The 26,466-nt window shown below is 66.0% G+C and overlaps 1 protein-coding gene across 1 annotated transcript; it reads right to left on the bottom strand.

The window, feature by feature from the left end:
* Positions 1–1,682: 1,682 nt before the first annotated feature.
* PLEKHA6 (pleckstrin homology domain containing A6) lies at positions 1,683–20,963 on the bottom strand. Its single transcript, XM_026077186.1, has 21 exons — positions 20,886–20,963; positions 20,580–20,694; positions 20,394–20,498; positions 20,221–20,293; positions 19,719–19,819; positions 16,478–16,661; positions 15,743–16,244; positions 14,804–15,314; positions 8,977–9,045; positions 8,548–8,628; positions 8,221–8,370; positions 7,438–7,533; positions 6,810–6,921; positions 6,496–6,635; positions 4,272–4,401; positions 3,870–3,979; positions 3,595–3,777; positions 3,281–3,445; positions 2,918–3,051; positions 2,613–2,755; positions 1,683–1,878 (listed from the first exon to the last, which is right to left on the bottom strand). Exons 2-21 carry the CDS (start codon positions 20,679–20,681, stop codon positions 1,763–1,765), a joined length of 3,207 nt encoding a protein of 1,068 aa, XP_025932971.1. The 5' UTR covers positions 20,682–20,694; positions 20,886–20,963; the 3' UTR covers positions 1,683–1,762.
* Between the last annotated feature and the right edge of the window lie 5,503 nt (positions 20,964–26,466).

Here is a 26,466-nt window from a genome sequence, read left to right as displayed (position 1 = left end):
GCCCCCGCTGCCACCACCTAGAAGTGCTCATCGCCCCCAGCCTGTTCCCGTCCCTCCGTCATCCCTACACCCAGAAGGGGATCCCTGCTGACCCCAGAAAGCATCGTGGCTTTGCCACCCCGCCTCACGTCCCTGCACCAGCTCGCTGCACCACTCCGCTATTCCCTTGCGACATGCCCACATCCCTGCACAGACCTGCTGCTCCGTGCCTGCTGTGCACCGGTGTACCGGACACCCTCGCACCGCCCCAGTGCAGACCGCCCCGCTTCCCCGCCTCCTGCCCGGGCACCTCCGTGGTCCCCTCAGTTCTCTTTCCATCCGCCCCATCCCCAGCTCCTTCCTTCCTTCTGCTGGGCCACGAGCGTGAGGAGAGACGGGCAGACCACGCTCTGCAGCTGACTAGCTCCTGGGATGCTAAAAGCRGGTTCAGGCAAGGACACAGGGAGGGGAAGAGTTGCCCAAGGAGCAGAGATGGAGCATCCAGGTCCAGCAGAAGGTGAAAGCACCATCCATTGGGGGGGGGGGACTGGCTGGTCTCCACCCAGAAGAGCCCCTTTGAAGACCCTTGTGAGACCAATACATCAGCACAGAGAGCCAAGGGAGTCCTATGCTCCACCGGTGCAATGCTGTCCTGGCAGGGAGACGTTCTAGCTGTGCTGGGCACTGCCAGTGTCATTGCAAATCCCCCTGCCCAGATGTCCATGCTTAACCCAAGTCCCTGGACGCAACAGATCCTGCATGCAACAGCCCATCCTTGCGCCGGCTGGCAACCAGGGGTGGTCTCCTGGTCCTCTCGGTACCGCGCTCCCGCGGACAAACTCCTGGCGCCTGCACATCTCCTCCCAGCACCTGCACATCTCCTCTGGGCCAGAGCAGAGCCCGGGACGAGGAAGGGCAAGGGAGCTGGTGCAAGACCAGGCCTCCACTGGCTGTCCATGGTGCATGGCCCCACTCCTCCATCCAGGGTGGTCTTGCCGTTCGTGAGAGGGAGGGGGTCCGGGAGAACCGAAAATGATGGCCGAGGAGAGGTTCGGTGTCGTGCCAGAGTGCTAAAACGTGGCCCCATGGAACTTGCCAGCGTTGGCAGCAGCCAGGGCTTGTGCTGGAGGGAGAGGAGAGCGCGGCTGAGCAACGCGCGGGGTTGTTGGCACCGGGGCAGCACCCAGCCCCAGACCTCCCCAGAAACCCCACYGCACCCGCTCGGAGTAAAACCTAACACAGATTTGACCCCATTCCTGGCACTTCCGCAGCYCCCTGGGGAAACATGCTCTGCACAACATCACAAGTCACTGCATGCAAGTAGCAAGGTTGGCTGGAGACAGCTCCCACCGCCTGCATCCTAATCCCGAGCTGATCCCTTTGCTTCCCGCACTTGGGGCTTTGCAATTTCTCCTGGCAAAAAAAAAAAAAAAAGAAGTGGGATTTCATATTTCCAGGCAGACACCCAACCACGTGGGACCATCTCGCCGGGCGCCACGCCGATGCACAGTGCTCGCACTCGGCCCGGGCTGACCCAGCCTAGGGGCTGGAGCCCTGCTCCACGGGGGCTTCACCATCGAGGACACTTGCGCTTGGTCCATGAGAGGAGACTGGGCTGACGTGGCTCAGGAGACTGTTAGCTGGAGCAAGCAGCGATGAACGAATGCAGGGCAGAACAGAGCCCRGGAGGAGAAACGCCCCCCGCCCGTGTCCCCCTGGCCAGCAGGCTGCCATGGAGAGAGCATGGGATGAAGTACAAGAGAAAAGGTGCTTACTTCATGGCTCAAACACGCATAAAATGGCTGCTGTCGGCGACCCGGGATGTTTCAGACGAGAGGGGGTTGGTCGGTGGAGTCGGGGAAGCTGGGGAGGTGGGAGGGCTTGGGGTAGCGCATTGAGCTGGAAACAAGAAATGGAAGAAGGGCGTGAAGAACACCAGCTGCCGGCAGCGGGGACGGAGAAGAGGCCACGTGGCAGGCAGAGGTTAGCGGAGGGGGAGAAAATGAAGAGGAAGGGAGGGAGGGAGGAAGCAAGCGTGGTCAGAACAAACGGACACGGCAGCGTCTCGCCGCGGCATGCACACGTGAGCACCACGCAAGGATCCTCATGGACAAGGCAAGGCATGGTGCTGTCTGCAGGGCGGTGGCAGGCACAGCTCTCCCGCAGACACATGCTCCGCGGAGGGGCTCGCGGCAGGGCTTTCCTGCCCCGCGTCTTGCGGCAGAGAACAGSACCTGAGCATGCTCTGACCCGATTTTCTTGGATGTGGGACTGCCCAGCAGCAAAGCTCTGCAACTCCAAAGCGGAGCCGGGCCCCGGGGACACACAGGATGTCCAGAGCGGCCACCAGCCTCCACCACGTTGCCAGCTGGGCTCGATGCTGCGCCGGTGCTGAGCCTGGCTCGCCTGACGTTGGGTAGAGGCATCCCCCTGCCGTGCCCCAATGCACCCTGCTCTCCTGCCCCAAAAAGCCCCTTTGCTCCTGTTGCCTTTCCTGCCCATCAGCTGGTCCCGTGCAGGCTGTTCATCCAACCTCTCTGGCTTGCCCAGCCATCGCCACTCCTGCCCGCTCGGCAGGTGACCCCCTGCAGCCGTGGGCGCCCCGGGCCCTGCGCGCCCCCTCCGTGCCTTACCCGAGAGCATGCGGCCCCGGCGGGAGGCCTCCGCAGCCAGGGTGCAGGAGATCTCGATCCTCTTCTCCTGCTCCTGCAGCTGGGTCTCCGGGTCCTGGGGGGCGTCCACCTCGCCCTCGCTCAGCGGGATCACGTTCTGCAGGCTGCAGGAGAGCGTCGGCGTCACTGCCCAAGCGTGGCGGTGGAGCAGAGCGGAGTCGAGCAGAGGGAGGGACAGAGCAGAGGACGGAGGGGGAACGGGCGGCGCGGTGGTGGCAGGGATGCCCCGGTGACAGCCAGGACGGGCACGGGCCCAGCGGCCTCACCTGGATTTGGCAATGAGGGTTTTTATCCTTTCCACCTTCTTCTGCTTTTCCTTCATCTCTTCGGGACTGAGGGGGGTGTCGGGCTCCAGTTCGATGTACCGCTCGGGGATGAGGACTTTGTCCGGCGTTGAGAGCTGGGTGCAGAGCAAGGGCTGAGCCGAGCGCCCGCCGCCGGGGGACCCATCCATCCCCACTCCCAAACCCGCCTGGGCACAGGCAACCCTCGTCCCTGCGCTGTGCTCGCCCGGCGCCCACATCCCGCAGGACACGTCCTGCCAGCTCCAGGACCCCCGACGGCCGTGGGAGGAGGGCGGATGGACCCACCCCCCGCAGGGCACCGCGAGCCCCGCAGACTGGCCTCACCTCCTTATGGATGTCGACGTCGTAATGCTGCGGCTCCAGCTCCATCTTGCGCAGCCGGGCGATCTCCTCCCGGGGCGTCTCGTAGACTTTGCCCGAGTCCTCGGAGCGCAGCGCGGCCTCCAGGTCGGAGATGTCCACCTCGTGGATGCTGCGGTGCCGGCGCACCTGCGGTGGACCACAGCCTGCTGAGCCCTCACCCTCCTCTTCCTCCCTCTGCTCCCTGGTCCTGCCACCCGCAGGGACCTGCCCTGCTCTGCCCAGGCTGGATGCAGCAGCCCCTTTACCCCAGGCCCCCAGCCCGTGCGGGGACTCACCACCTTGTAGGAGGCCGGTGCCCTGGTGCCGGGGGTCTCGGGCTGCTGGCTGCCCGGGAGCTGCAGGCTCCGCCGCTTCTCCTTCATGGAGCCGCTCTGGTGCCGTTTCATGCGGTCGATCTGCTCCTCCACGCTCATTTTCGCCTTCGTCTCGGTGGCGAACACGGCGCTCTTTGGCCTCTCCTGGGGAGAGCCCAGCCAGCCCCGCGGTCACGCACCTCTGCGCGGAGCAGGGGCCAGCCCCGTGCCAAAATACATCCCTCACGCAGCCCTACCCGGGAGCCGAGCCCGTTGGCCATGCCGCCGGCGTTCCTCCGCACCACGCCTGCCGCCGGCGCCACCTCCTCCTCCGCCGGAGACTTGGTTCTGGGGGGGACGATGCCCACTGCAGAGGAAACCGAAATGCTGGGCTGAAACCCCCCCCAGGGACCAACTGGCCCAGGGACAGCGGGAGCCCATGGAGGAGGAGTCGTTGCCCCATCGCCGGCAGGGTCCCTGCAAGACGCCGGGTGCACTTGCCCATGACCAGGGCCCGACTGCGCTGCATGCTGCAAAGGGAAAAGCCGGAGGCCAGGCGACAAACACTTCCCGCGGCTCTGAGGCGCAGGGACAGCAGGTCCCGTCCGCAGCGGGCAGCCCCCGGGAGCGGGTGCACTGGTGTCCCCCAGGCTGCGTACCTTTGTTGAGAGCCGCTTGCTTCTCCGCCTCCTGCTCCTGCCGGCTCTGCAGCAGCGGCCCCTCGGCAGGGGAGCCGGGGGCGGCCGGCCGGGGCCCGTCCTTCTTGCTCTGCTCCAAGCTCACCTTGGGCTGCGGAGGGAAAGCAGGTTCCCGGGTGAGCCACCGACCCGCACGGGAGCCGCGCTCTGCCTAGGGACGGACCCAACGCTCTCCACGGCCACGGGGCCGCGTACGGACCACAAACATGCTCCCGGCAAGCAGACGGACACACGGATGCCAGCCGGGCGGTGCCAGCCAGGAGAAGCCAAACCCGCATGCCCCAGACGTGCTCCACCAGAGACCAGGCTGGGAGGGCTCTGCAGCTCTCGCACCAGCTGCAGCCCCCTGGTTCATCGGGGCCGGGCACGGCAGATTGCTGTTTTGGCAGGGGAGATTGCCACGTGGGAAAAGCTTCCTGCACAGGCAACGGGGGTCCTTCCCCTCCYGCTGCCCCCGGGCACGGTGTGCCCAGGGCACCAGCACCGGCACAGAGGTGCCAGGGGATGGCGGGGTACAGCAGGAGCCCTGCAGGTCTCTGCAGAACTGCCCCGCGCTTTGCACGGAGCTGGCACRTCCCGATACCCCTTGCACCGCCTGCATCAGCACGCGGCCGCCAGTGCGCTGCCCTGCAGGTGCACGGCTGCTGCTGGCCATCGCCTGCGCCCACAGCGGGGGTCCGTAACCATTGCACGCCGCTGCTTTGCGGTGCCGGCACCTGCTTGCACGCATCCTGAGCCCCCTCAGGACCGTCCTCTGTGCACCCTTTCCCCAGGTGGGAGCATTGCTGAGGCTTCATCAGGGAGTCCCAAATCTGGGTTTGCCAGGCGGATCGCTCCCAGTCCAGCCGAGCTCCCCGGCACAGGGGTTTCCAGCCCCCGGCACAGTGCGGAGCGGCACCACGCACGCTGCGGGAGGACAGCGAGAGAGGAGAGGGCAGAGGAAAGCAGAGAGGCTCGAGGCAGGTTGGTGCAGCCCCTGTGAGCATCCTCTGGCCGGCCACGAGGAGCAAGTCCGACATTGCCCATCCGGCACCAGGACAGCAAAGGCAGAGGACTGGAGAGCCCCAGCGAGGCTGCCGCGGGGATGCTCCCATCGGAGGGGCCGGGTGCCTGCCRCCTGCCTACCCAAGAGCCGTCCTCGGCCCTGGGCCACGCTGTCCCTCCCTGCCTGTCGTCCCTGCGGCTGGGAGAGGACGGGCAGCCCCATYGCCCTGGCCCCTGTCTTGGGATGGAAGGGGAAGGGGCTCCGCTCCGAGGCCGCTCCGGAGAGGTTTCGGTACCTGTCCCCTCTTCGCCTCGCCGCCCTGCTGCCAAGAAGGGGAGGTGGGGTACGGCCAGAGGCGGCCCTCGCTAGGGAGCGGAGGAACAGTCGGAGGAGACTCCAGGGGTACATACGACTTAGGAAGGGGAGGTCGAGGCGGGCCTGGTTCCTGGGGTGGAGAGGAGCAAGAGGCATGAGAGCAGAGAAGCTGAGGCGGGAAGGAAAAGAGAGTTAGAAAGAGAGACAGAGACAAAAAAACAGCAGAAGCGTCAGACTGGGAAAAGGAGGAGGAAGGAGAGCAGCCGGTCCCTGCTCCCCGGGGTGCTCGGGGGGGCTCAGCCTTTCCCAGGGGCCCCATGGTCTCAGTCCCCGCTGCAGCTGTGTCCCCTGGGGAGACGCCAGCACCTGCTTTCGCTGCAGCCTGCTCYGYGCCAGGRCTCRCGGAAGCCTCTCCCTAGCTCAGACATCGGCATCGCCTTCGCACAGGTGATGTGCAAAATCCGCGCCCAGATTCAACCCCAAACTTCACATGGATGAAACCAGGAGCTGAGGGACACCGGCACTCCTGAACCCCCAGCACGGGCAGYGAGAGGGGCCGTGGCATCAGCAAGAGCTGGTGCTGAGCGAGGCTCAGCCTTCGGGCTGCTCGACACGGGAGCCCCACGGTTGCAAAGCCCAGGAACAGGCCCTGCAAGCAGGGCGGACCAGAGCTCGCGGGGGAAGCCCCCAGCCCACGCACACGGCCAGAGCGGTCCCCCCAGGCAGAGCCGCGTGCGAACCCGGCCCCGCTCTGCACCCCGTTGCCCRCCCGGCCCCCGGAGAGCGAGGGGTCGGGCCAGCCCGCGAGCCCGGCCGTGGGATGGAGGGAGCCCACGGTGGGGAAAGGCTCCTTGGAGACCCGGGCGGCCACCCCAGCTCACTCACCTCGCTGGGTCCTTGCTTGGTGGGGGAGCCCTGGGAGCCGGAGACGAGGGAGAAGGGGCTCAGGGGGCTGGTGAGGCTGGCCGAGCTCAGCGGGCTGGCGGGGCTGTTGGAGCTGTACGTTCCCGAGGGGCCCATGGCCACTGCGGAGGAAAGCGGAAAAATCGGTGCGTGCACTGGGGGCTGGGGCTGCTGYGGCGGGGAGGTGGGGAAAGCCGTGCCGGTGCACGGAGGGGCTGTGTCGAGAGGGGCCCTGGCTCCGTGCGTCCCCGCTGGGGTTTACGGGCCGGGCGAGGGCAGGGACAGAGCGCACTCACCTCGGTGCTTGGCAGTGTCTGTGCCGCGGGACGGGTTGTTCTTCCTCAGCCCCTCCATCACGTCCTGGATGCGCCAGATCTCCTTCTGGATCTGCCGGTTGAGCATTTCGTTCTGCAGGGGCGAAAGGCCGTGGTCAGAGCGGGCTCCCACGACGCTGGCCACGCAGCCGGGCTCAGCCGCCCCCGCCGCCAGCCCTGCCACGTCCCCAGCTCCAGCACACTGGCACTCAAATCCCAGAGGATTTGAACCAATGCATTGGCAACTCGATTCCTGCCAAGAGCCATCTCTTAGCTCCCCGGGGCAGATGCTCCAGGCTGGGGCAGGGAGCTCCGACTACAGAGCCCCACGAGCGCAGGGAATTGYCCGGGATGCCGCTGTGCTACAGCCCGTTCGGCACCCAGAGGAAAGCGCCAGGGTGCCTGTGCTTCCTGCACCCCTTGGGACTCAATGCCACAGGTGCCATTTGTCCATGGGCAAAGCAGGATGCCGAGGTCTGAGCAAGGAGCAGCCGCTTGCAAACCAGCTCCTCGGGGGGAGCGGAGGGCTGGAGAAGCCAGGAGCCTTTCACCTCCGAGGTGCTGGCCGGGGCAATCCCGCTCCGGCAGGGCCGGCAGCGCCGGCGCTCACCTGGATGTCCAGGTTCAGCTGCTCCCAGAGGTCGTCGTGCAGGGCGGACACCTCGCTCTCCAGGCTCTCGTACTCGGCAGTGCTGTTGGCCAAGGCCTGCGGAGGGCAGGGGATTAGGAAGGGTTTTGCCTGGGGCTGGGGGCTAGAGCAGGTCCTCCCGGCGAGCAGCGGCCCCCGGCCAGCACGGCGTGGGAGCACCCAGGAAAGCACAGGGAATCTGCTCCCAAAGCAAAACCCCGAGCTCCAGCAGAGCCTGCAAGGCAGTGGCAGCAGCAGGACACAAGCCCTGGCCACCTCTCAGACAGGCCATGCCTTTGGGAGCTCCCTGTCCCGACGGCACGCTGGGAATGGCTGAGTTGGAGCGGGAGCCAGGGAGACGGTGCACTGGCCAGCACTGGGCGAACCAGCCGGAAGCCGGAGCCGCGATGGCTCCTGGCACATGAGCCAGCTTGGCACCTCAAGAGTTAATGTGCTTTGTCCCCAGCGAGGGAGTTTGGCTCGTCTGGGCTGCCAGTGAAGGGATTTTCCTCCTCTTTCCCCCGTGAAGGGAGAAAAGAGCGGAGCAAAGCCTGTGATCCCCGTGGGTGGGGGAGAGACATTCCTGCCGCTGGTGCCAGGTTGCCCTGGCTGCTCCGGGCTGGCACGCGGCTCTGCTGGGGCCGCAGCGCCAAGTGGGTCCCCGCCGCCTCCTGTGCCAGCGGGTGCCCCCGGTCCCGCGGTGGCAGGAGGAGGAGGAGGGCTGCGTGGGACGAGGAAGGCTGCGTGGGCAGGGGAGCCCGTTACCGTGCTGGCCTGGGACAGCTCCACGCGGATGTTGATGAGCTGGTTCTGGAGCGATTCCTTCTTGTGCAGCAGCTTCTCCGGGTAGGCCGGCTGGCTCCCGAACATCTCCAGCTCCTGGTGCGTCCCCATGAGGGCACTCTCCAGGCTCTCCTGGTGGGGACAGGAGGGCGACACAGCCGTGAGAGCCCTCACCATGGCCCTCGTGCCACCCCGGGCTCAACCCAGCTCTGCCATTGCCTCGGGGACCTGGGGCAGGTCAGCCCACCTCTGCTGATGTGTGCCCAGGGGCACGAGGTGGAGAGGCAGCATCCTCCGTGCACCACGTACCTTCTCCGCTCGGAGCTGCTGCACCAGCCGCTCCTGCTCCCGCAGCACTTTGTTCTGCTCACAGAGCTTCCCCAGGAGCTTCTGTCCCCAGGCAGGGAAAAGAGAGGGAGGAAAAGCGATCAGAGCGCGGTGTGCACCAGGCGCTTGTGCAAACAGGTTTGTGCGTGGTGTTTGCTCAGCTGGAGCCAAGGCCCTCGGGAGGAGATGGGATGCCCCAGGCCTGCGTGGCCAGCCAGGACGCGACCCACTGATGGGGCAACGCACTGTCCTGGGGAGGGTTTCCAGCCTGCCGGGCTCATTGCAGGACCTCACCCCCAGGCAGGGTGAGACGTGGCCCAAATCCGAACACGGGGCGAGACCGAGCAACGAAGCTCAGAGCACCAGCACGGGGCAGAGGGGGGGACAGGCAGGACAGACGTTGGCTCTTACATCCGTGTCTTGCTCGCTTATCTTGTAGGCGTGCAGCGTCTCCCTGTAGGCTTCCGGGAAGGGCGTCACCTGCAAGGACAGCGACGGGTGAGCGCTGCCCCGGCTGCGCTCAGACCAGGCCATCTCCAGCGGAGCGGGAGCCGCAGCCACTGCCAGCACCGCAGGGTGCTACCATCATGCCTGAGCCCTGCCTCGTGCTTAGAGCGAAGGCTGGAGAGCCGGAGCCTCTTCCCCACTCCCAGCTCCAGCAGCAATCGGCTGGGGGAGCAGGAGGAATTAACCGGAGGCAAACTCCCCGTGAGACGCCAAAAGCTCAGCTAAAGAGGCGCCCTGCAAATCGTTAACCACCTGGCGTACTACAACCACCATTTTACAGGCAGGGAAACAAAGGCAGCAAGATTAAGCCATAATCCCACCGAGCAGAGCTGAAACACCTATAAATCAGCAGCCACATCAGGGCCTGTTTGCCATCCAGCGTCTCACTGAGTCATTTTCCTTTCCTGGAAATCTAAATTACTAATGGGACTTCACCAATTAAATGCCTCCAAGAGCTTGAGATGAAAGGCCTAAGATAGAAAGGAGGGCATCATTATTGCTAGAAAGCAAGACGCTACTTTAGAGCAATTTAAAACCATCGGACGATGCAAATAGACCTGAACCTGGGAAGTGCCCAGCTCGGCCCAAGGCAGAGTCTGGCGCATGGGGATCCTGCTGTCTCCAGGCAGGGAGCCCAGCCAACAAAAGCAGCTCAGCGCCTCCGCTTTCATCCTCCAGCGGCTCCCTGCTCCACTTGCACAGCGGATGGGAACGAGCACCTTTCCCCCTGTCGGAAAGCCACCCAACACATCGCCCAGCCACCACGCGGCCACACAACCAAGTGACGTCCAGCCCAAGTCTCGCTCTACCCCGAGAGCCTTGGGAGCCTGCCCGATTCGTGGTTGCATCCAGCAGGAGCCCTGCAGTCCAACCAGGCTCCAGGCAGGCAGTGCTCAGGGCCAGGCGGGCCCCCGGCGCCACGCAACAGTGGTGTGCAATGAGGTGTGCGCATGAGTGATGTGATCTGCACGTGTATGGAGCCACAGTCCCGATGCTTCTGCAGCTCCTTCCGTGCTCCAAGCAGGASAACCGTGCTTTGGACTAGATTCTTCCCATTTTACATTAGCCCCCACCTTCTCCATCCCTCATCAACATGTAAAGGCAGGTGGAGGGTGAGCAAAGAGCCTGAACCCAACTAGACCAAGGCAAAGAGTTCAGGACTTTTACATCCCCAACTTGCACTTTCAGGACAAGGATTTAAGGGGTTTTAAATGGCTCATGGATGGATTAGCAAAGCCTGCAATGGACTAGTGTGTCCCTGAGAGCGGGATGTGCTGGAGCCGTATGGATGCCAGAGCTTCAATGAGCGGAAATGCCGGGAGGTGAGCTTGCGGATGGATGGCGTGGAGGCTGCCATGGTCTGCCATGCAGAAGCAGCCGGGGCGGCCCTGCGACGGCAGGGCAGCTGGGAGGCTTACTTGCATGTAGAGCTGAGCCCTAGGGGAAGAGTTCTCCACCATCCTGTTCACCATACTGATCAGAGTTTCGCTCTCGCTCATCTGYGACAGACAGGGAAGGAAATTTCAGAGGTCAGCACAGACACCGCATCCACCTTGCCCCAGGCTCGCGGTGCGGCGTACTCAGGTGAGGGAGGCTCTGTCCAGGACACCTCGGGCCACCAGACCGCAAAGTGCCACCTCCAAGAGATGTCCCAGGGGCTCAAGCCACGTGGGGACAGCTGCCCCGGGCCACTGCTGCTCCACTTTGTGCACTCAAGAATGTCCTTGGCTGGTTGCCTGCCCTGAAAACTTGGGGGGGGGAAGAAACAGAGATAAAACCCAGCCAGCTCCAGGCTGGACACCACAGTGCACACACAGACACAAGCTCGGCACAGAGATGCCCACGGCTGCAACACGCACTTGTGGTCCCAGCAGACAGACAAGCAGCCGACGGGCAGCCGGCAGCTCCGGCACGGGAACCGGGGGCTCCCGCGGAGACGGCACAAAGGCGTTTCGCGTGCCCGCTGCTTTCCAAGCACAGCCCGGCGGCCGAGTCCTCCGGGACTTCACCCCACTTTGGACGGGGCAGCCGGGCAGACCCCGAGCAGGGAGGGCCAGTTTACACTTCTGCCACTGCCCATTTTTTGCTGCTGTCCGGCAGTGCACTGCTGCCAGGGCGCACGCCGGGGTGACGACCGCAGGGTGCTTTGCTACTGCTTGGTGGAGCTCTTCAAACAAGCAGCACCAGGGTTTGGCTACCTTCTTGGGGCGAGGAACCCCCTGCGGAAGCGCTGCAGGGTCCCGCAGACAGGAGGCAAAGCCCCTCGCGCTCCACGACGCTGCCACGTCCCTCAAGGTCCAAGGGGCGACAGCATTTTAAGCACAGGCTCACACAAACCAAAGGCCAAAGCCCTGTTTGGGGCCAGTCAGCAAGGTGGGATGTAGCCCAGGGAGCCACCCCAGCACCAACAGCCGGGAAGGGGCCCGGGCTCTCCCGGCACAGCCGTCCGGACAAACGAGGAGAGCAAGAATAAAGCAGCAAACTGCTTTAAAAATAAAGAAGCAAACTGTTTTAAAAAGAGATACTTGACAGTGACAGTTTGAATTAGTCTCTCCAGAGGTCGGGAGGAGAGGAGGAGGAGAAGGAAAGCCTTTTTAGGGAGCATTTTAAAGAGGCTCAGAGAGGGAGCATCGCTGCCGATGGCTGTGAAATAATCCAGGGAGCTTTTATTGCGCCGAGCGCTCCCGCTCGTCTTTGGCTCTGCTCCAAGGCAGACACAGATCTTGGTGATTACCGCACTGATGGGGATTTGCAGACTAATGAGATTGTCTCTGGAGCAGCTCCCTTAGAGCAAGCCCGGCTTTTGCAGGCGAGTGCCAGGCAGCAGCGCGCACCGTCTCCCCCACCCTCCTCCTCGGTTTCAGACGGTGCCCAGTTTTCACCCCAACGCGCCTGCAGATGTTTCCCAGAGCTTTTCCCTCTCCCGGGTTGGTGTCAGCTTGTGGCCTTCCTCCAAACGCAGCCTGGCACGCGGCGACGGGGCAGCGCGCGGCGAGGCCTGGGAGCTGCCGCTTTGCTGTCGGTGCCAGAGGACGCTTCAGCCCAGCCCCGCGTCAAGTCTCTCAGCCTTCGAGGCGGCACGGCGTTAGCACGTCACCGAAACCGTCTCACGCCCCTACGGCTCCCTACGGCTCCCTTGCAGGCACGCACACACCCCAGCTCGCCCTCCTGCCTTACCGCGACAAATCTCAGCGCTCTTCCTCCTCCTGCCGCCAGGGAGGTATTGCTCGTCACCCGGACCGCCGGAAAAGGGACGCCGGGAGAGCCAACGCCGACCCGCATCTCCCCTTCCCAGCCTGCCAGGGACCCTTCCCGGCCCGTCCGGCCGCCCGTGGCAGCTCGCTAGCCCCTGCCCCGGGTGCTGCACGCAGCCGGAGGCACCGCCGCCGCCACGCCAGGACTGCGCTCCGCTCAGCGCCTTGCACCGCTCCGAGCCGCGATCCAGCACAGACCGACCTGGGGAAGGGTTTCGGAGCGCGGCTTCCCACCTCGCGCCCCTGCCTAACGCCTGGCGCCCGGGAACGGCTCCCGGAAACCCAGGGTGCACGGGAACGGGGGCGGCGCTGGCCCGCCGTCCTGCCTAGCTGCGGCCCCCGGCTCCCCCCGACACACAGCACACACCGACCCACGGCTCCAGCACACCACACCACACGAGGCACTGTTAGGAGGGTTCTGCCAAGCAATGAGCAACCCTACGGAAGGGAAGGATGGAAGAAGCAAACCAAAGACAACTCGTGCTGCTTTGATGCCAAGAAGGGTGAGGGATGGATGTTAGGGGAAGCAATGCTGCGCTGGAAGGGAAGGGGATGCTGCGTGGGGACGGGGCACACGGGGACGTAAGCAGCATGAAGTTTGCAGCCAGCTCTGCCTACCTGCTGGTCCAAATACTCTAGGTTTCTTTGCAACTGAAGGTCTAAAAGTTCATCCTACCAGGAGCCAGCAGACATGCGGCAAGAAACGAACACACAAAACAAATAAAAGAAGAAGCAAAGCAGTTAGGTGAAGGCTGTAGAAATGCAAAGCCTTCTTGGCCGGAGAAGCGAGGTGCCACCTCCTCCGTGCCACGCGGGGAGGGCTGCCGTGGACGTGCCTTGCGAGGGACCCGCTTCCCTCCCCGGACTCGCAGCCGGTGCATCTCCCTCCCGGATAGCGCTCGCTAGCGGCTAACGGGTGCCCCCAAAGCAGCACAGCCTGCGAGGGCGCCGCTCTCCTGCCCCGCGTCTTTTGCTAGCAAGGACAGGCAGCAGCAGAGGGAACTTATGGATGGAGATACCTGCTTCTCCCTCCTCCAGTGGCCGCTCCTGCCCTGCGACTTTGGACCTGTGCGCTCCACGGGGCCGATGCCGGAGGCTGGTGCAGCGATCCACACCGTCCCTTCGCCTCCCACCTGGAGCCTCATGGCCAGGGACCGCGGTCTCTCCACCCCACCGCGCAGGGAGGCTCCTGGCAAACCCTCCCATTTCCATGGGCCTCCACCGAGAGCAGCAAAACCCTACGCACGGCGCAGGGCAAGGAGAGGAGCAGCGAGGAGATGGGGCTGCGGCCAGCGTCATCTGCAGAGCACTCGGCCCTCCAGCCGGGTCCCACCGCTCTCCCTGGCCAGGGACCCCGGCTGGGACCTCCTGGTGTCACCCCGCCGGCTCCAACCCCCTCAGTGCTCCAAGGGGAAAACACAAGTCAGGAAAAAGCCAAAGCGAGGAAGCAAGGAGGGAGGAGAGGCGGCAGGCAGCAGACCAGCCTCACCCCATCCTCACCGGGAACGGCCCCGTGGGCTGTGCTGGGTGCCGAGCCCGGGGCCGGCATCGCCGGGTGTGCGGGGCGCCGAGCCGCCCCAGACCAGCCTCTCTCCAACCCATAAAGCTGCTGTTGGACCACAGCAGCTTCTTCCTCGGCTGCCTAAGCAAGGACCCCCTGAACCTCTGTCCTGGCCCCCCTCCCGGATGGGCTGGGGATGACAGGGCGGCGCAGGCAGATCATCCCCGATGCCAGCGCACGCTCCGGACATGCCACACTGCCCGGGCTGTGTGCCACAAGCTTGTCCCAGCTGCCTTGTGCCCTGCACCAGGCAGCATCCGCCTGGGGACGGCACTACGGCGGCCCCAGGAGCATACATACCATCTTGTCGTGGACCGTGGGCGACGCCGGGTAGTGGAACGGGTACATTCCCGCAGGGRCAGGCCGTCTGTCGCCCAGATAGTCGTACTGAGAAGAGAGGAGACCCCCCGCCAAACCCCAGAGACATGAGAGGGGTGCAAGCGGCCAGAAAGCGCATGCAAGGGCCTCGTCCGGCGGGAAAGCGGAGACGGGAGCACGTGCTCGGAGCATCGCACCGCTGCCACGGCAGGGCAATGACTCTGGCACGATTGCTCTCGTGCTCGCAGACCCCCAGCCCCACGGCAGGGTCAGGCCCCGGCTTTGGGGTGCAGCAGCTAAGTCAGGGACGCCAGCGGGGGCAGAGACCGTCGCTCCCGCCCTGGCTCTCCGCCGCATGCCTGCAGGGAGCTCATCTGCGCAGGAGCAGCTGGGAGGGCAGGACCGTGACCTGGGCACCAGACCGCAAGGGAGAACTGGGGTCAGGATTTGATGCCACCAAAGGTCTTGGTGGCATTTTGAAGCTGGGCACAGCACGTGCTGAGGAGGTGGCTGGCTCCGCTGCAGCATCCCTGCTCCTTAAATCCCCCGGGATGGTTCCCTCCAACCCCCCAGGTCCCGAGCAGCAAAAGGCATTTACCTTAGGAGAACTGACTGATCTCCTCATCATGAAGGTAGCCGGGTCGGCATAAATCTCCTCTCCCCGGGGCGGCATCCTCTCGAAGCGGGCGCTGGGCGAGCGGACCGGGGAGTAGACGCGGGAGCGGCCGTAGGAGCCCTGGCTGGGCGAGCGGGGCACGGAGCGGGAGCGGGGCTGCAGCGACATCCGTCTCAGGGAGCCCGAGGCGGCGTCCACCTCGTCGTAGTAGGCTGGTTGCCGGCCGGGGCCGGGCAGCCAGACGGGGACGTCCTGCCGGCCGAAGCCCGGGTGCTCCTTCCACTCGCGGAGCTGGTAGGGGCCCCCGTTGCGGAAGGAGTGGCGCTTGTCGTCCAGCGCCCAGGGCGGGCTCACGCGCTCGTAGGCGGGCATGGAGCAGATGCTGTCGGGGCGCACCCCCGGCGGGTAGTACTGGTAGTCCTCGGGGTACTGGGGCGAGTAGGGGGAATAGTAGTCGGGCACCCGGCGAGACACGGGGAAGAACCTGGTGGGGCTGGGAGGGAAGAGAGCTGTGAGAGCTGGGCGGGCGGCGAGGCGGTGCCCGGCCCCCAGGAGATGCCCCCGGCTGGGTTTCCCAGCTGGAAAGCACAGCATCTCCAGGCCCTTGCAGCCGGCAACTCCGCGACCGACATCAGCGTCCGGAAAGCTGGCTCACGCGGCTGCAAAGCTGGCTAGCACTGCTGCAAAGCAGTGGGCTTCATCCCTCCTCCTGAGTCTCCCCTCCAAAATCCCCCCCCGCTTAGCCTTTCCAGGGGTGTCCCATGCCCAGCTCACAGCCAGCACGCGGGGACAGCCTGGAAAGGAGGTTTTCTGACCCTGGGAAGGGATAACACAGGAGGGAGGGGATGTTCCCGGAGCATCGCCTGAAGGGCAGTGCTGGAGAAGAGCCGGAGGTGCTCCGTTGCCCCCCCCGTCGCTCACCTCCGCAGCTCCTCGGGCGGCACATTCCCCCGGCGCAGGTTCACCCACTGCTGCAGCTGCGTCATCGAGCTCTTCCGCTGGGCGATCTTCTCGGGGTTGGTGCGCGGCGCGAAGCCCCGGCGGTGCGCCACGCTCTCCCCGTCCGGCTGGGGGTACGCGGTGCTGCCGGGGCGGCTGGGCGACGAGTAGGGCCAGCCGTTGGGCTGCGTCGGCCGCTCCACGCCGCCCGGCACCCGGGGCGCCTCAGGGTACGGGCTGCCGGGCTCCGAGGGCATCTCCTGCCCCGCGATGCCGTTGGCTTTGGCCAAGGGCTCCTTCTTGCTCTCCATCCTCTCCGGTTTCCTCTCGATCTTTTCCGAGCCTCGGCCATCACCTTCTCCCCGGGTCTTGGCATCGGGCTCGGCTTTGGGGTGCTCCCGGTGCACGGCGTTGCGGTGGTGGTGGTGGTGCTTGCTGGGGGGGATGTTTTCGGAGTCCGTCTTCTCATGTCTGGCAGGCACGGAGACACGAGAGGGCATTACCTCCCTTTGCACCACCCCGGGGACGGCCGGGTAACATCCCACCCCTCCCTCCACCCCGGCGGGGTAACGCTCCCCCGGCTCCCACGCTCTCCAGGGGCCCCCGCACGCCCAAGGGGCTCCCCAGCYGCAACGCGCGACCCCTGCACCCCATCTGCGGGAGACCAGGGCCGAGGGGCTCCCCTGCGCCCCGTGCAATGGTGCGGGGCGATGGCCCGCGCTGACCTCTGGGCCGGTGGGATCTGCACCCGGGCAGCTTCGCCCATGGCTTGGATCCAGGACTCCTGCTCCTCGGTGTTCTCGGCGCTGAAGAAGTAGGTGCGGATGCCGGCGTGCTCGGCCTGGGGAGACAGGGACTGCTTGTTACGCGCCGGCGCCTCCTCCGCCCAGCACACAGTCACCTGCAGGGAGGCAGAGAAGCGGGGAGAGAGACAGACAGGCCAGTGAGAGCTCGGTTTCCACCCGGCTGCGTYGGCTCGGGGTCTCCTGGAGCCGCAGGAGAAGCTGGCCCAGGTCCTCTCCTCCCCGAGCAGTCCTCGCCCTGCACGTGCCCCTCGGCAGCGCAGCGCGGGAGGAAGGCTTTGCACTCCGAGCCCCTTTGCCTCTCCCCGGCTAGCCCCGGGGGTAGCTGAGGACGCAGCTGGAGACTTGTGCTTATCATCTTTAAAGAGCAACTTGTCACCAGCAGAACTGGTTGCACCTCCGGCCTCGCACCAGCGACAGGCGGTCGCCGAAAGGCGCTGGAGCATTGCTTTAAACCCRCTTTTGCGAGCTGGTCCTGACGAGAAACATCTCTGGCCCTTCTGGTTTCTGGGGCATCTCCCGATGCACCTGCTATTTCCAAAGCAGCCACGGATGGTCGCAGAAGGGCCAGGTCTCGCTGCGGGGCACCGGCTTCGCCTCGGGTCCCTTAGCCACGGCCCCGGGGAGCCGGAGGCAGCTCTGCCCGCCCGGCACGCGCGCAGGGACACGGACGGGCCCCCCATGCACTCGCTACCAGAGATGCTTGGGACCAGCTTTCCCCYGCTCCGCCAGAGCCCTGGTCTGGGGCCAGGACCCAGCTCGGGGGGTGCATTGAGAAGGACAAGCGCCCCAGTTAGTGGGGTCCCCTTGGGGTGCTCGGAGGCAGACGAAGGGGTCCACCGCTCCCTGGGAGAGCAGGAGCGCTGGCCGGAGCGTTATCGTTCATGCAGGGCTAGGGGGAAGGTGGCTTCTTGACCCAGACAACATTTGAGGGAAGAAGGTTCCCTTTTGGCCCAGGATGTCGGTGCCCACTCTCCACCCCGTGCTAGTGGTGGGAAAGCACAACTGGTTATTTGTGGTCTTTCTGAAGCTTCCACCTTCCCCCTCTTTGCAAAGGGATGGGATGCAGCAAGGAGGAAGGAAAAGAAAAAAGATTTTTTTTCCTGAAACGTTTTCAGGGTTTAATTTCTTTAAATGAAAACAAAATCTGAGGTTCTGATTAAAACTCTGCTGGGTTTCCATTTCCCCTTCCCTGGAGATCTGGCAGCCGCGCTGGYGCCCCAGGGGACTCCTCCTGCCTGGCTCCTTCAAACCCCGGGCGCTGCAAGCTCCATGCAGCTCTGAGCACTCCGCAGCGCCAAAAAACAACCCACAGGGATTCGTCCCCTCGATTAGTGAGCACGGGGTGGGCGAAGCATGCCGGAAACCTGCGCCTCCCGCGCCCTTCGGCATGCACTCCAACGCGAGAGCATACTACCTATCTGGTGGCTGGGTGCTGGCGTGGCGGACGGGCACGCAGGGACACCTCCTGTCCGAGGGGGATCCTCGCCCGGGCAGAAAGGAGGAAAGACAGAGAACAGGTCAAACCACCCGGCAGGCCATGCCGGGGAGATGCGTGGAGCGTGGCAGGACCTCGCCTCTCTCCTTTAGGACCCTCTCTACCCTTTTTCACATTACTGTGAAGCCCTGAAGGTGGATCAGAATTGAAGAGCTGTAACGGTGCCTGTTTTGGGACAATTTGGGTGCAGATGAAGCAGCACAGCTTAGTCAGAGGATGGGGTGCAACAGAGGTGTCATCTCTCCTGCCATCCCCAGGAGGGGCTGTCTGCCYGGCCATGCCGTGCGGGGCCAGTGCCGGCACCGCTTGTAGGATTTAAGCCTTGTTTGGAAGCAAGGCAGATTCAGCTAGAGCCGAGGGATGGACAGAGCCTTTTCTGACAGCAGGTCTGAGATGATCTTCATTTCTGAACAAAACCATCCACCAACGCCCTCATGTGCATGTGAAAACATCCACAGCTCAGGCACTTAATGGAGCAAAATCAGTTTGCAAAAACCGGCTTGACAAGGCTCTTTTCCCACCAATATCACATCCGAAGAGAGACGTTTCAACACTTTCGGGTCGTTGCTTTGCTACCGCCCGCAGCAGCCGCAGGCAAACAGACACCTCGCCCCGGATGCAGTCCTGGGCGCGCAGCGTCGGCAGGAGGAATCGGGGCAGCACGTGGGCACCTCCTCGGCGCTGCCGACTGCGGCTTAAACACAGGTTTAAAGCCGACAGGTGCCCGCCCATGAGTCAGCACCGCGCGGGTGTGCACACCAGTGCAGGACCAGGCGGCTGAGGCAGGATTACTCCCTGTTACTATTTATTTGGTTTGGGTCCACGTGCACAAACATCTGCGGGTGCACGGAGAGGCGTGGGGCCGGGTTCGCGTAGCTGCCGCCGTGATCACGAGCAGGAGGACGCGTGCGGGGTTTCTGCACAAGCGCATTCGAGTGCGAGGCACACCGTGCATCGGYGCGTGGGCCAGCACGCGCCAACGCCTGCGGAGGCGAGACCACGGCCAGCGTGTGCAATCCCATCCGCAAAGGTGCGCCGTGACACCTACGAGCGCCGCGGGAACCTCAGCATCGCTGGATGGGGGGGAGAGAGAGGCCTGTTCCCGGGGGAGGTGTCGAGGGCCCCGCTGCAAACGGCCTCCCGCTGCCTCCGCGGCTCTGCTCTCCTACGCCCACGGCAGCCAAGGCCGACAAGCAGAAACCAGCCCCGCGCTGAGCCGCTGCAACCGCGCTTCCCTCGCCTTCGCCCGCCAGCCAAAGCGAGCTTAAAAAAACAAAGCGGGGAGCCGAGGCCCCTCTCGCGCCTGGCCGAGGAGCGCGCTGGCAGCCCTCGGCGCTGGCGGGGGAAGCGGGGCAGGGAGGGGGCCGGGAGCACCGCAGGCAGGGAGCGCGCTGCGGCTTCCCGTCCCATTGCCCGGCTCCGACCACGTCCCCCTGCTGTGTGCCCCCACCGGTGCCTCAGTTTCCCCAGGAGGAGAAGGCACCGGGCACAGCGCGTGGGGTGTCCCGGCGGGCATCAACGCGCTCGTCCCTCTCTGTCCCCATCACCAGGGGAGCGAGGAGAGGGGACAGCGGGGACCCTGCGAGCGCCGCCGCTGCCCCGCGCCGCCCCCCCGGCACCCGGGCCGTGCCCGGCGCAGGCTCTGCCACGCACTGACCTTGAACGTGTGCTTCCTGCTGATGTTGTCCGAGGGCTGCACGGCTGCCACCCGGAAGCTGAGCAGGGGGATGCTGCCCAGGATGCTCTCCTCCTTCTCGTCTGGCGGGCCGAGCCGGGGGGAAAGGGGGCGGTTAGGCGCCAGGAGGGGCTGGCGGCCCCGGTCATCCCCACCCCGGCAGAGACGCGGTGTCATCGCCGCTTCCCGCGGGTGCCCCCGGCGCGCGCGCTCCCGCCCGCTCAAGCACTCGTGCCCCCGCTCCGCGYGGCCGAGCCGGTGCAGGGAGGAGCCCCGCGGGTCCCCAGCGCAGCAAACGCCTGCAAACAGGGGACACCTCGGTGCCGCACGGTCACTGCTCCCCCCGGAGGGTGTCACCTCCGCCCAGCGCTGGCAAAATCTGCTCGTCGCCTGCTAAAGACCCGGGTTTGTGTGCAGGCGTCATCCCCRGTCCCTGCCGGGCAGCGGGGTCCCGGGAGCCAGGCTGCACCCCAGGGCCACCCACCTTTGTAGTAGAAGAGGCAGCGATCCACCAGCACGAACCAGCGCTTGTTCCACTGCTTCACCCCCGAGCTGGCCTGCGAGAGAGGCGGCAGTGAGACGCTCCGCCGGGACCGGGGAGCCCCCCCCCCTCCCCGGGACAGCTGGGCAGGGGACGGGGGACACGGCGCCGCGTACCTGCTTGTAGAGCCAGCCGCTCTTGGCGACCGCCGCGTTGGGGTTCCTCTTCATCGAGTTGGAGCGCTTCCCGAAGGCGATGCCCTTGCGGGAGGGGCGCGAGGCCTGCGGAGGGGCAGAGGAGCCGCTCAGTCCCCGGGGTCCCCCGCCACCCCGCCACCCCGCCGCGCGGCTCCGGCCACCCACCCGGCCTCCGGGGYGCTCCGGCGGCGCCTCCGACACCATGGCGTGGTTGGATGACTCGCTGGGGACGGTCGCCGGCCGCTTCCCGCCTGCTTTGCTGGACATGTCCAAGGTAGGTCTGCGGCACAGGGGGCAGGAGGAAAAAGCAGCTGTCAGCGGAGCCGCCTTTCTCCATCTGCCCGGAAACCTGCCCCGGATCACCGGCTCCCCGCTGCGCCGGACCCGCTCCGGACCCCCCCAGCCCACCTCAATCCCCCGTTGCAACCGGCTCCCTGGTCCCAAAACCAAGGGAGCCCGAAGCCAACCTACTTCTGCAAGTTGAATCTTGAGTTTTCCTCCGGGATCTGTCCCGTCACTGGGTGCAGGAACGTGTTCCGCCTCTCATTGTGGCTGGAAGACATGGAGGGGGTTTGGCGGAGTTAGTGACGCAGCGGGGACGGCAGAGGGATTCATCGCCCTCGGCCCCTGCCCGGCACCCGCGGGGCGCTGGGGTCCGACAGCGCAGGGGAAGCGGGTGGCCGCGTCCCCGCAGCTCCGCGAGGCGCTGCCAGCCGCGGCGCTCGCCTCCGCACCGCCTGCTGCCGACCTGGATAAAGCGTCTGCTTGCGTCTCCGTCACCTACCCAAACTCCCTTCGCCTTTGGCAAGGGCGCCGGCGGCACGCGCATGGGCTGGTTTCTCGGGGCTCAGCTGGTGAACTCGCAACTTTAACTCGGTGAAGTGCCGTGTTTCGGGTGTCTGAACCCCAAACCCAGCGGTTTGCCTCCAAAAGCTTTCCCTAAAACGTCACCCACTGAAGGTGCTCCTTGCACTTCATGCTCCAGCGCCAGGGCTTGGTTTTTGCAAATCTGCAGTTTGCACGAGCTTTGGGGACTGCCTGCCTGGTCCCAAGCCCACCAGAAGGCATCCAAGCACCACGGAGCAGAGCAGAGCTACTGCCTTGGCCGGGGGAAGCAGACAGACAGGGACCACGGCCACGGTGCAAAGCGGCTCCCGCCCAGAGCACCTCTCCAGAGTGGCCGCAGGCCATCGCAGGCCCACGGACGCGGCAGGGCAGTCCCAGCAATGCAAGCAGGATTTACCGGGCTCCCCGAGCAGCAGAGCGTGGAGAGGGGCTCCCAAAAGCACATCGGTGCCACCCGCAGATTTGCGGCGCTTACAGACGGCAACCTCGCCTATCGCCTGCCACTAATCCACACGCTGCATAATCCGCACAGCAAATTTCATCTGCATTTCCCCCAAAACGCTTGCCCTGCGGAGAGCTGAAACGAGGTCTCCGATTGCCGAGACCTCGTTCCTTCTGCCAGACATGTCACGGGRCTCTGGTGCCACCCGACGAGACATCGCTGATTTTAGAGGAGTCAGTCGAGCAAAACTGGGCTCACAAGGCACGCTCRGCCAAGCTGAGCTGCGCTTCCCACCGCCCCCACGGACCAGCCCAGGAGACACGGACACCAGCTCCCGCTCTCCTGGCAGAGCCCTGGATCAGGCCCCACTCGGCCCCAGAGCTAGTGCTGTTTTAACCACGCCGAGGCGCCGGTACAAGGCAGCTGCCCGGGAAGGGCTGGCGCTGCAGGGCTTTCCGGTGCGGCGCTGGGACGAGTCAGGCTTTGCGAGCCCTGCCTTGCTTGTCCCTGCCCCATCCCGCGGAGCTGGTATTCCCAAGCCGGCCCTCCATGCGAGAGCCTCGCTCGGCCCGGCGTCAGCCAGCTGGGGCAGGGAAACGCATCCAGAAACCACTTCCAGCGGGGCTGGAAGAGAGAAGCCCTCAACGTTGAGGTTTTGCCCGCTGGAAAGGCCAAAGGGCAGCGGCAGCGGCCCTGGGCGCAAGCAGCCCGTGCAGGACACGTGCCAGCGGCGGCATGCCGAGGAGCATGCAGGACTTCACGGCAGGATTTGAGCCTGGCCCACAGCCACCCGCTTGCGGAGCATCGGCAGGTTAGAGGCACCGCTYGCGTCAAAAACCTTGAGCTCTCCTTGCTCTGACGAAGCAGAAGCCCGAGGAAGGAGCGAGCCCACGGCGAGGCCCACGGTCGGGGCTCCGGCACTCCTAGCTTGCATTGCCCCGACGGGAGCACGGACATCTCCGTGACCTCCTCCCCCAGCGCGCCCTCCTTCCCACGGCTGCCGGGCCGGGCTGGCACCGYGCACGGGACGCCGGTGCCCCTCGGCCACCCGCGAAGCCAACACGCAGGCAGCCAGCATGCTGCAGAAGCGCCGAGCGTCAGCAAAACAGGGAAAGTTTGAGCAAGAAAACACAGCTGCCAAGACCATCCCGTACACACGCACTTCACCCCGAACCTGGGCTCCAGCCAGCCTCGGAAGATACCGAGTGCTTTCTGCCAAAAAAAGCCCTGCTGAGAGGCGCTCCCCCTCGCGGGTCCCGTCCTCGCCCGGCCACCGATCCGTCCCCCTCCGCGCCGCCCTCCCCTCGCTGTAGGTCAGCTCGAAAACCTTTGCAACGTGCCCGCGCCCCCGGAGCGAGGGGCAGAGCCTGCTCCACGGCCCCGCCAGCGCCGGCCTGCCTGCACCCTAGYGAAGGAGTCCGGGGCGAGTTAGCTGCCCGGAGCCCGGCTCCTCGCCCCATGCACCCTGCTCGGGCTGCGGGGAGCGGGGGGGTCCGCTGCTTCCAGACCATTTGCCCTGCAGCCGGTGACATTGGAGGGGCGACAGCGTGACGGTGACAGGGGCCGGTTACAGGCGACGCCAGGAGACAAGGACGGTGCAAACGCTGGCGGAGCAGCGCCGTGAGCCCTGGAAACCGGGGGCCGCACTGAGCTCCCGGCACTGCCGAACCACAGCCGGRGACATTCCCTGCAAGCCCTGTCCCTGCCCGGCAAGTTTCTCTTTATATCCCGGCCGGGGTCTCCTCCCGCCTGGCCGAGGCACCGCCAGGCTGGGTCCCCTCCTTTGTAGCACCCGCAGCTCCACTGGCACCGACCCAGGCGCCTCCTGCCCCCCTGCCCACGCTGCCCTCGCCCACCGCCCCCGGGGCCGGCGAGAGCTCGGGAACTGCCCGGGAAYCTCCTTAAATCGCCGCCTCGGAGCGGCTGCCTGGGCTGACCCCGCTCCGCAAACTCCCGAGTTAACATCTCCTGCCGAAGCACTGCAATGCAGCAGACACTGCCCGGGCTGAAGTGCCCCCGGCCGCTGCCGCCACCGCCTCCCCGCGGCCCCCCTCCCGGCTGGCCCCGCCGCCCCCGCGGGGCGGCCCCGGCCCCTGCCCCCACCAACCCCCCCCCGCCCCGGGGGTCCTACCTCACCCGGCGGTCCGCCCGAAACTTCAGCATGGTGCCAGCGTCCCCCCGAGCCCAGCACCGGCTGCCACCGCCGCGGCGGACGAGGTGGGTCCCGCGCCTGCCGCCGCCTCGCTACGGCGCCCGGGAACGCGCCATGGGAGCAGCGATGCCGCACGGGCAGGGGGAGGCCGGGGGCGGGCGGCGGGGCTCGCTGTCCTCTCCACGGCGTCCCTGACCCCCGGGCTCGGTGCCGGTGGCATCGGCTCGCCTGCTGCGACCCCTCTCGCCTCCCCTTCCCGGCGGGAATGCTGCTCCGCTCGCTGCAGGCAGCGGCTCCCGCGCAGCCCGGCGCAGCGCTCGCAGCCCCGCGCCGCAGCCAGCCGGCTCGCCGAGCGGGGCGGCGATGACAAAACGCCTCGCCGGCTCCCTTCCCCAAGGAGAGGAGAGGTGAYGGGCAGCGCCGCGCGCGCGCCACCTCCGCCGGCCCCGGTGCGGCGGCGGGAGCCCGGGGGGCTGCCTGACCGGGAAGGGCCGTGGGAAGGGAGAGACGCAGGCAGCGGCTGGAGGGGGAGGCAGCCCCTTTGCTGCCACCGCGCAGGATTTGCCGGACTCATCCCGCCCCCCTGCATCTGCCCCCAAGCCGCCCCTGCTCCCCCAGGGACTTTGCATCCCTTTGCCGCTGGCGCGGGGGTGCAAGCAGGGAGCAGGACCGGCACCGCGTGAGCCAGGGCAGGCACGGACCATCCGCAGGGAGACGGGGCCCTGCGGGGCTGCTAGCAGCAGGGCTTTGCGCACCCCCAGCCGGGTCCTGCTAGCCAAAAAGCCCGTTGCACCCCGCCAGGCTCGGGGGGGGGGGGAAGCCCTGGAAGCGGGATTCGGGGTGAGCCGCTGCGGGACGGGCCCTCCACTTCGAGGAGTGAGCTCACACCCATCGGGGCTGTTGTGATAATCCACAGGAGGGGAGGGGAGGCAGCGCTGACATTTCAAGGAAACCTCCAAAGAAGGAAGCGGAGCGCATGAAGCCGGCTGGCTTGTATCACGCCGCGTCCCTGCTCCGCGCGCGCCCCGGGACAGCGGCCCAGCCCCGCGCCGGGACCACCTGGGGACACGTCTCCCGTGCCAGCGCTGCTGCCTCACCCATCCGTMCCTCCCGAAGCCCAGCGGCCCCTGAAGTTACAGCCTTCTCCAAGGGCGCAGCCTGGAGCCAGCCGGGTCCCCGGCACCTGGCCGGGAGCGGGCCGGGATGCTCCCTTGCGGCGGCACAGGCGGTTCCGGCTAGGTGCCGGGGAGCAGCTGGAGACGGGCACCACGTCAGCCAGCAAGCAGAGGACGTGCCAGCTGGATTACAGCTCCAAAACGGGCTAAATCCACCCCTCCGGGGCACCCTTGGACGAACCTGCTCTCCGGAGYGCGGTGGAGCCGAGAGGCACCGCTGGTGCCTCCTCGCTTCCAAGGGCTGGGATGCGCGCAGGCAAGGAGGGACCTGCCCGCCGCGGCACCCTGAGGGCAGAGCCGGCCTCCTGCCATCCCCGCRTCCCCCACCGCCCTCGATCACCGTCACCCTCTGCAACAGCGGCGGTCAAGGTCCCCCCAACCGCAGGCCAGCCCTCCACCACGCGCGAAAGCAAGCGCTCCCCACGCAGCCAGGCTCCCCGGCCACGGCAGCGGAGCCGCGCACCGAAGCTGCGGCTTTCCCACTCCCTTCTGCCAGCCGGCAGCCCTGCGGGACCATGCGGTGGGTCCAGGAACCGCGGCTCCRGGCATGCCGGCCGGCGCAGGTAGGAACCGCAACATCCTCCTCGCCTCCACCCACAGCAGCCTTGCACCGGGGCTTCCAGCCTGCCCCRATGCGGCAGGCAGCAGCTCCTGGGGCCACGGCGGGCAGCAAGAGGCCCCRAACTGGGATAGCAGGAAAAGACAGACGGGAACAGCCTGTGTTTTGCTTCACCCTCGCTATTTCCAAGCGGAGCAATTAAACCAGTCTCTGGCAAGGTGTCCCCCCCCCCCACAAAGCATGCCCCGTGTCACCCCATGCTTACCCACACCTCTCCAGCCTCCATTGGGGAGAGGCTGGGATCCAGCCAGTATGGCACAGGAGATGAGGTCTGTGTGGGGCAGGACAGCCGGGAATGCACTACGCCGGAGCCCAGCAAGCACCRGATCTCCCCCTGCGCAGGGGTTTCACCTCCTGCCCCATCACCCCGTTCGGCTCGGAAGCCACCAGCCAGACCCAGGCTCAGGGGATGTTTTGTCCATCCGCCAGCTGGGCTGCTTCCCAGCCGTCACACGCTCGGGGTGGCCTGGACACAGACTCCCCCGCGGCGGATCGAGTGGACACGCTGCAGGGCTAAACACCAGCCCCCAGGACGGGGGGGGGTCTCCCGGACCTCCCAGGAGAGCCACGGGTGGGAAGAGCCGGTGCTTCCCCTTGGGGTAAACATCCAAGAAAAACCCTCTAAACACCCCCTTGCTTTTTGTCAAGGTAGGGAGCAAACGCAACTCCAGAGCAAAACTTGCCCTTGCTGCTGCTTTCCTTCCCCAATCCCCCAAAATCGAAGCTTGTTGAGAGCARGAAGGAAACCCCCTCTCCGCTGCGGAGCGCCACCTCCCCAAGGGCTCTGCGTGCACCTGGGATCACGGGAGCGTGACCAA

This window comes from Apteryx rowi, unplaced genomic scaffold (assembly GCF_003343035.1).
Source record: "Apteryx rowi isolate R43461 unplaced genomic scaffold, aptRow1 scaffold_45, whole genome shotgun sequence".
Classification (NCBI taxonomy): Eukaryota; Metazoa; Chordata; class Aves; order Apterygiformes; family Apterygidae; genus Apteryx; species Apteryx rowi.
This window is presented reverse-complemented; position numbering and strand designations above follow the sequence as displayed.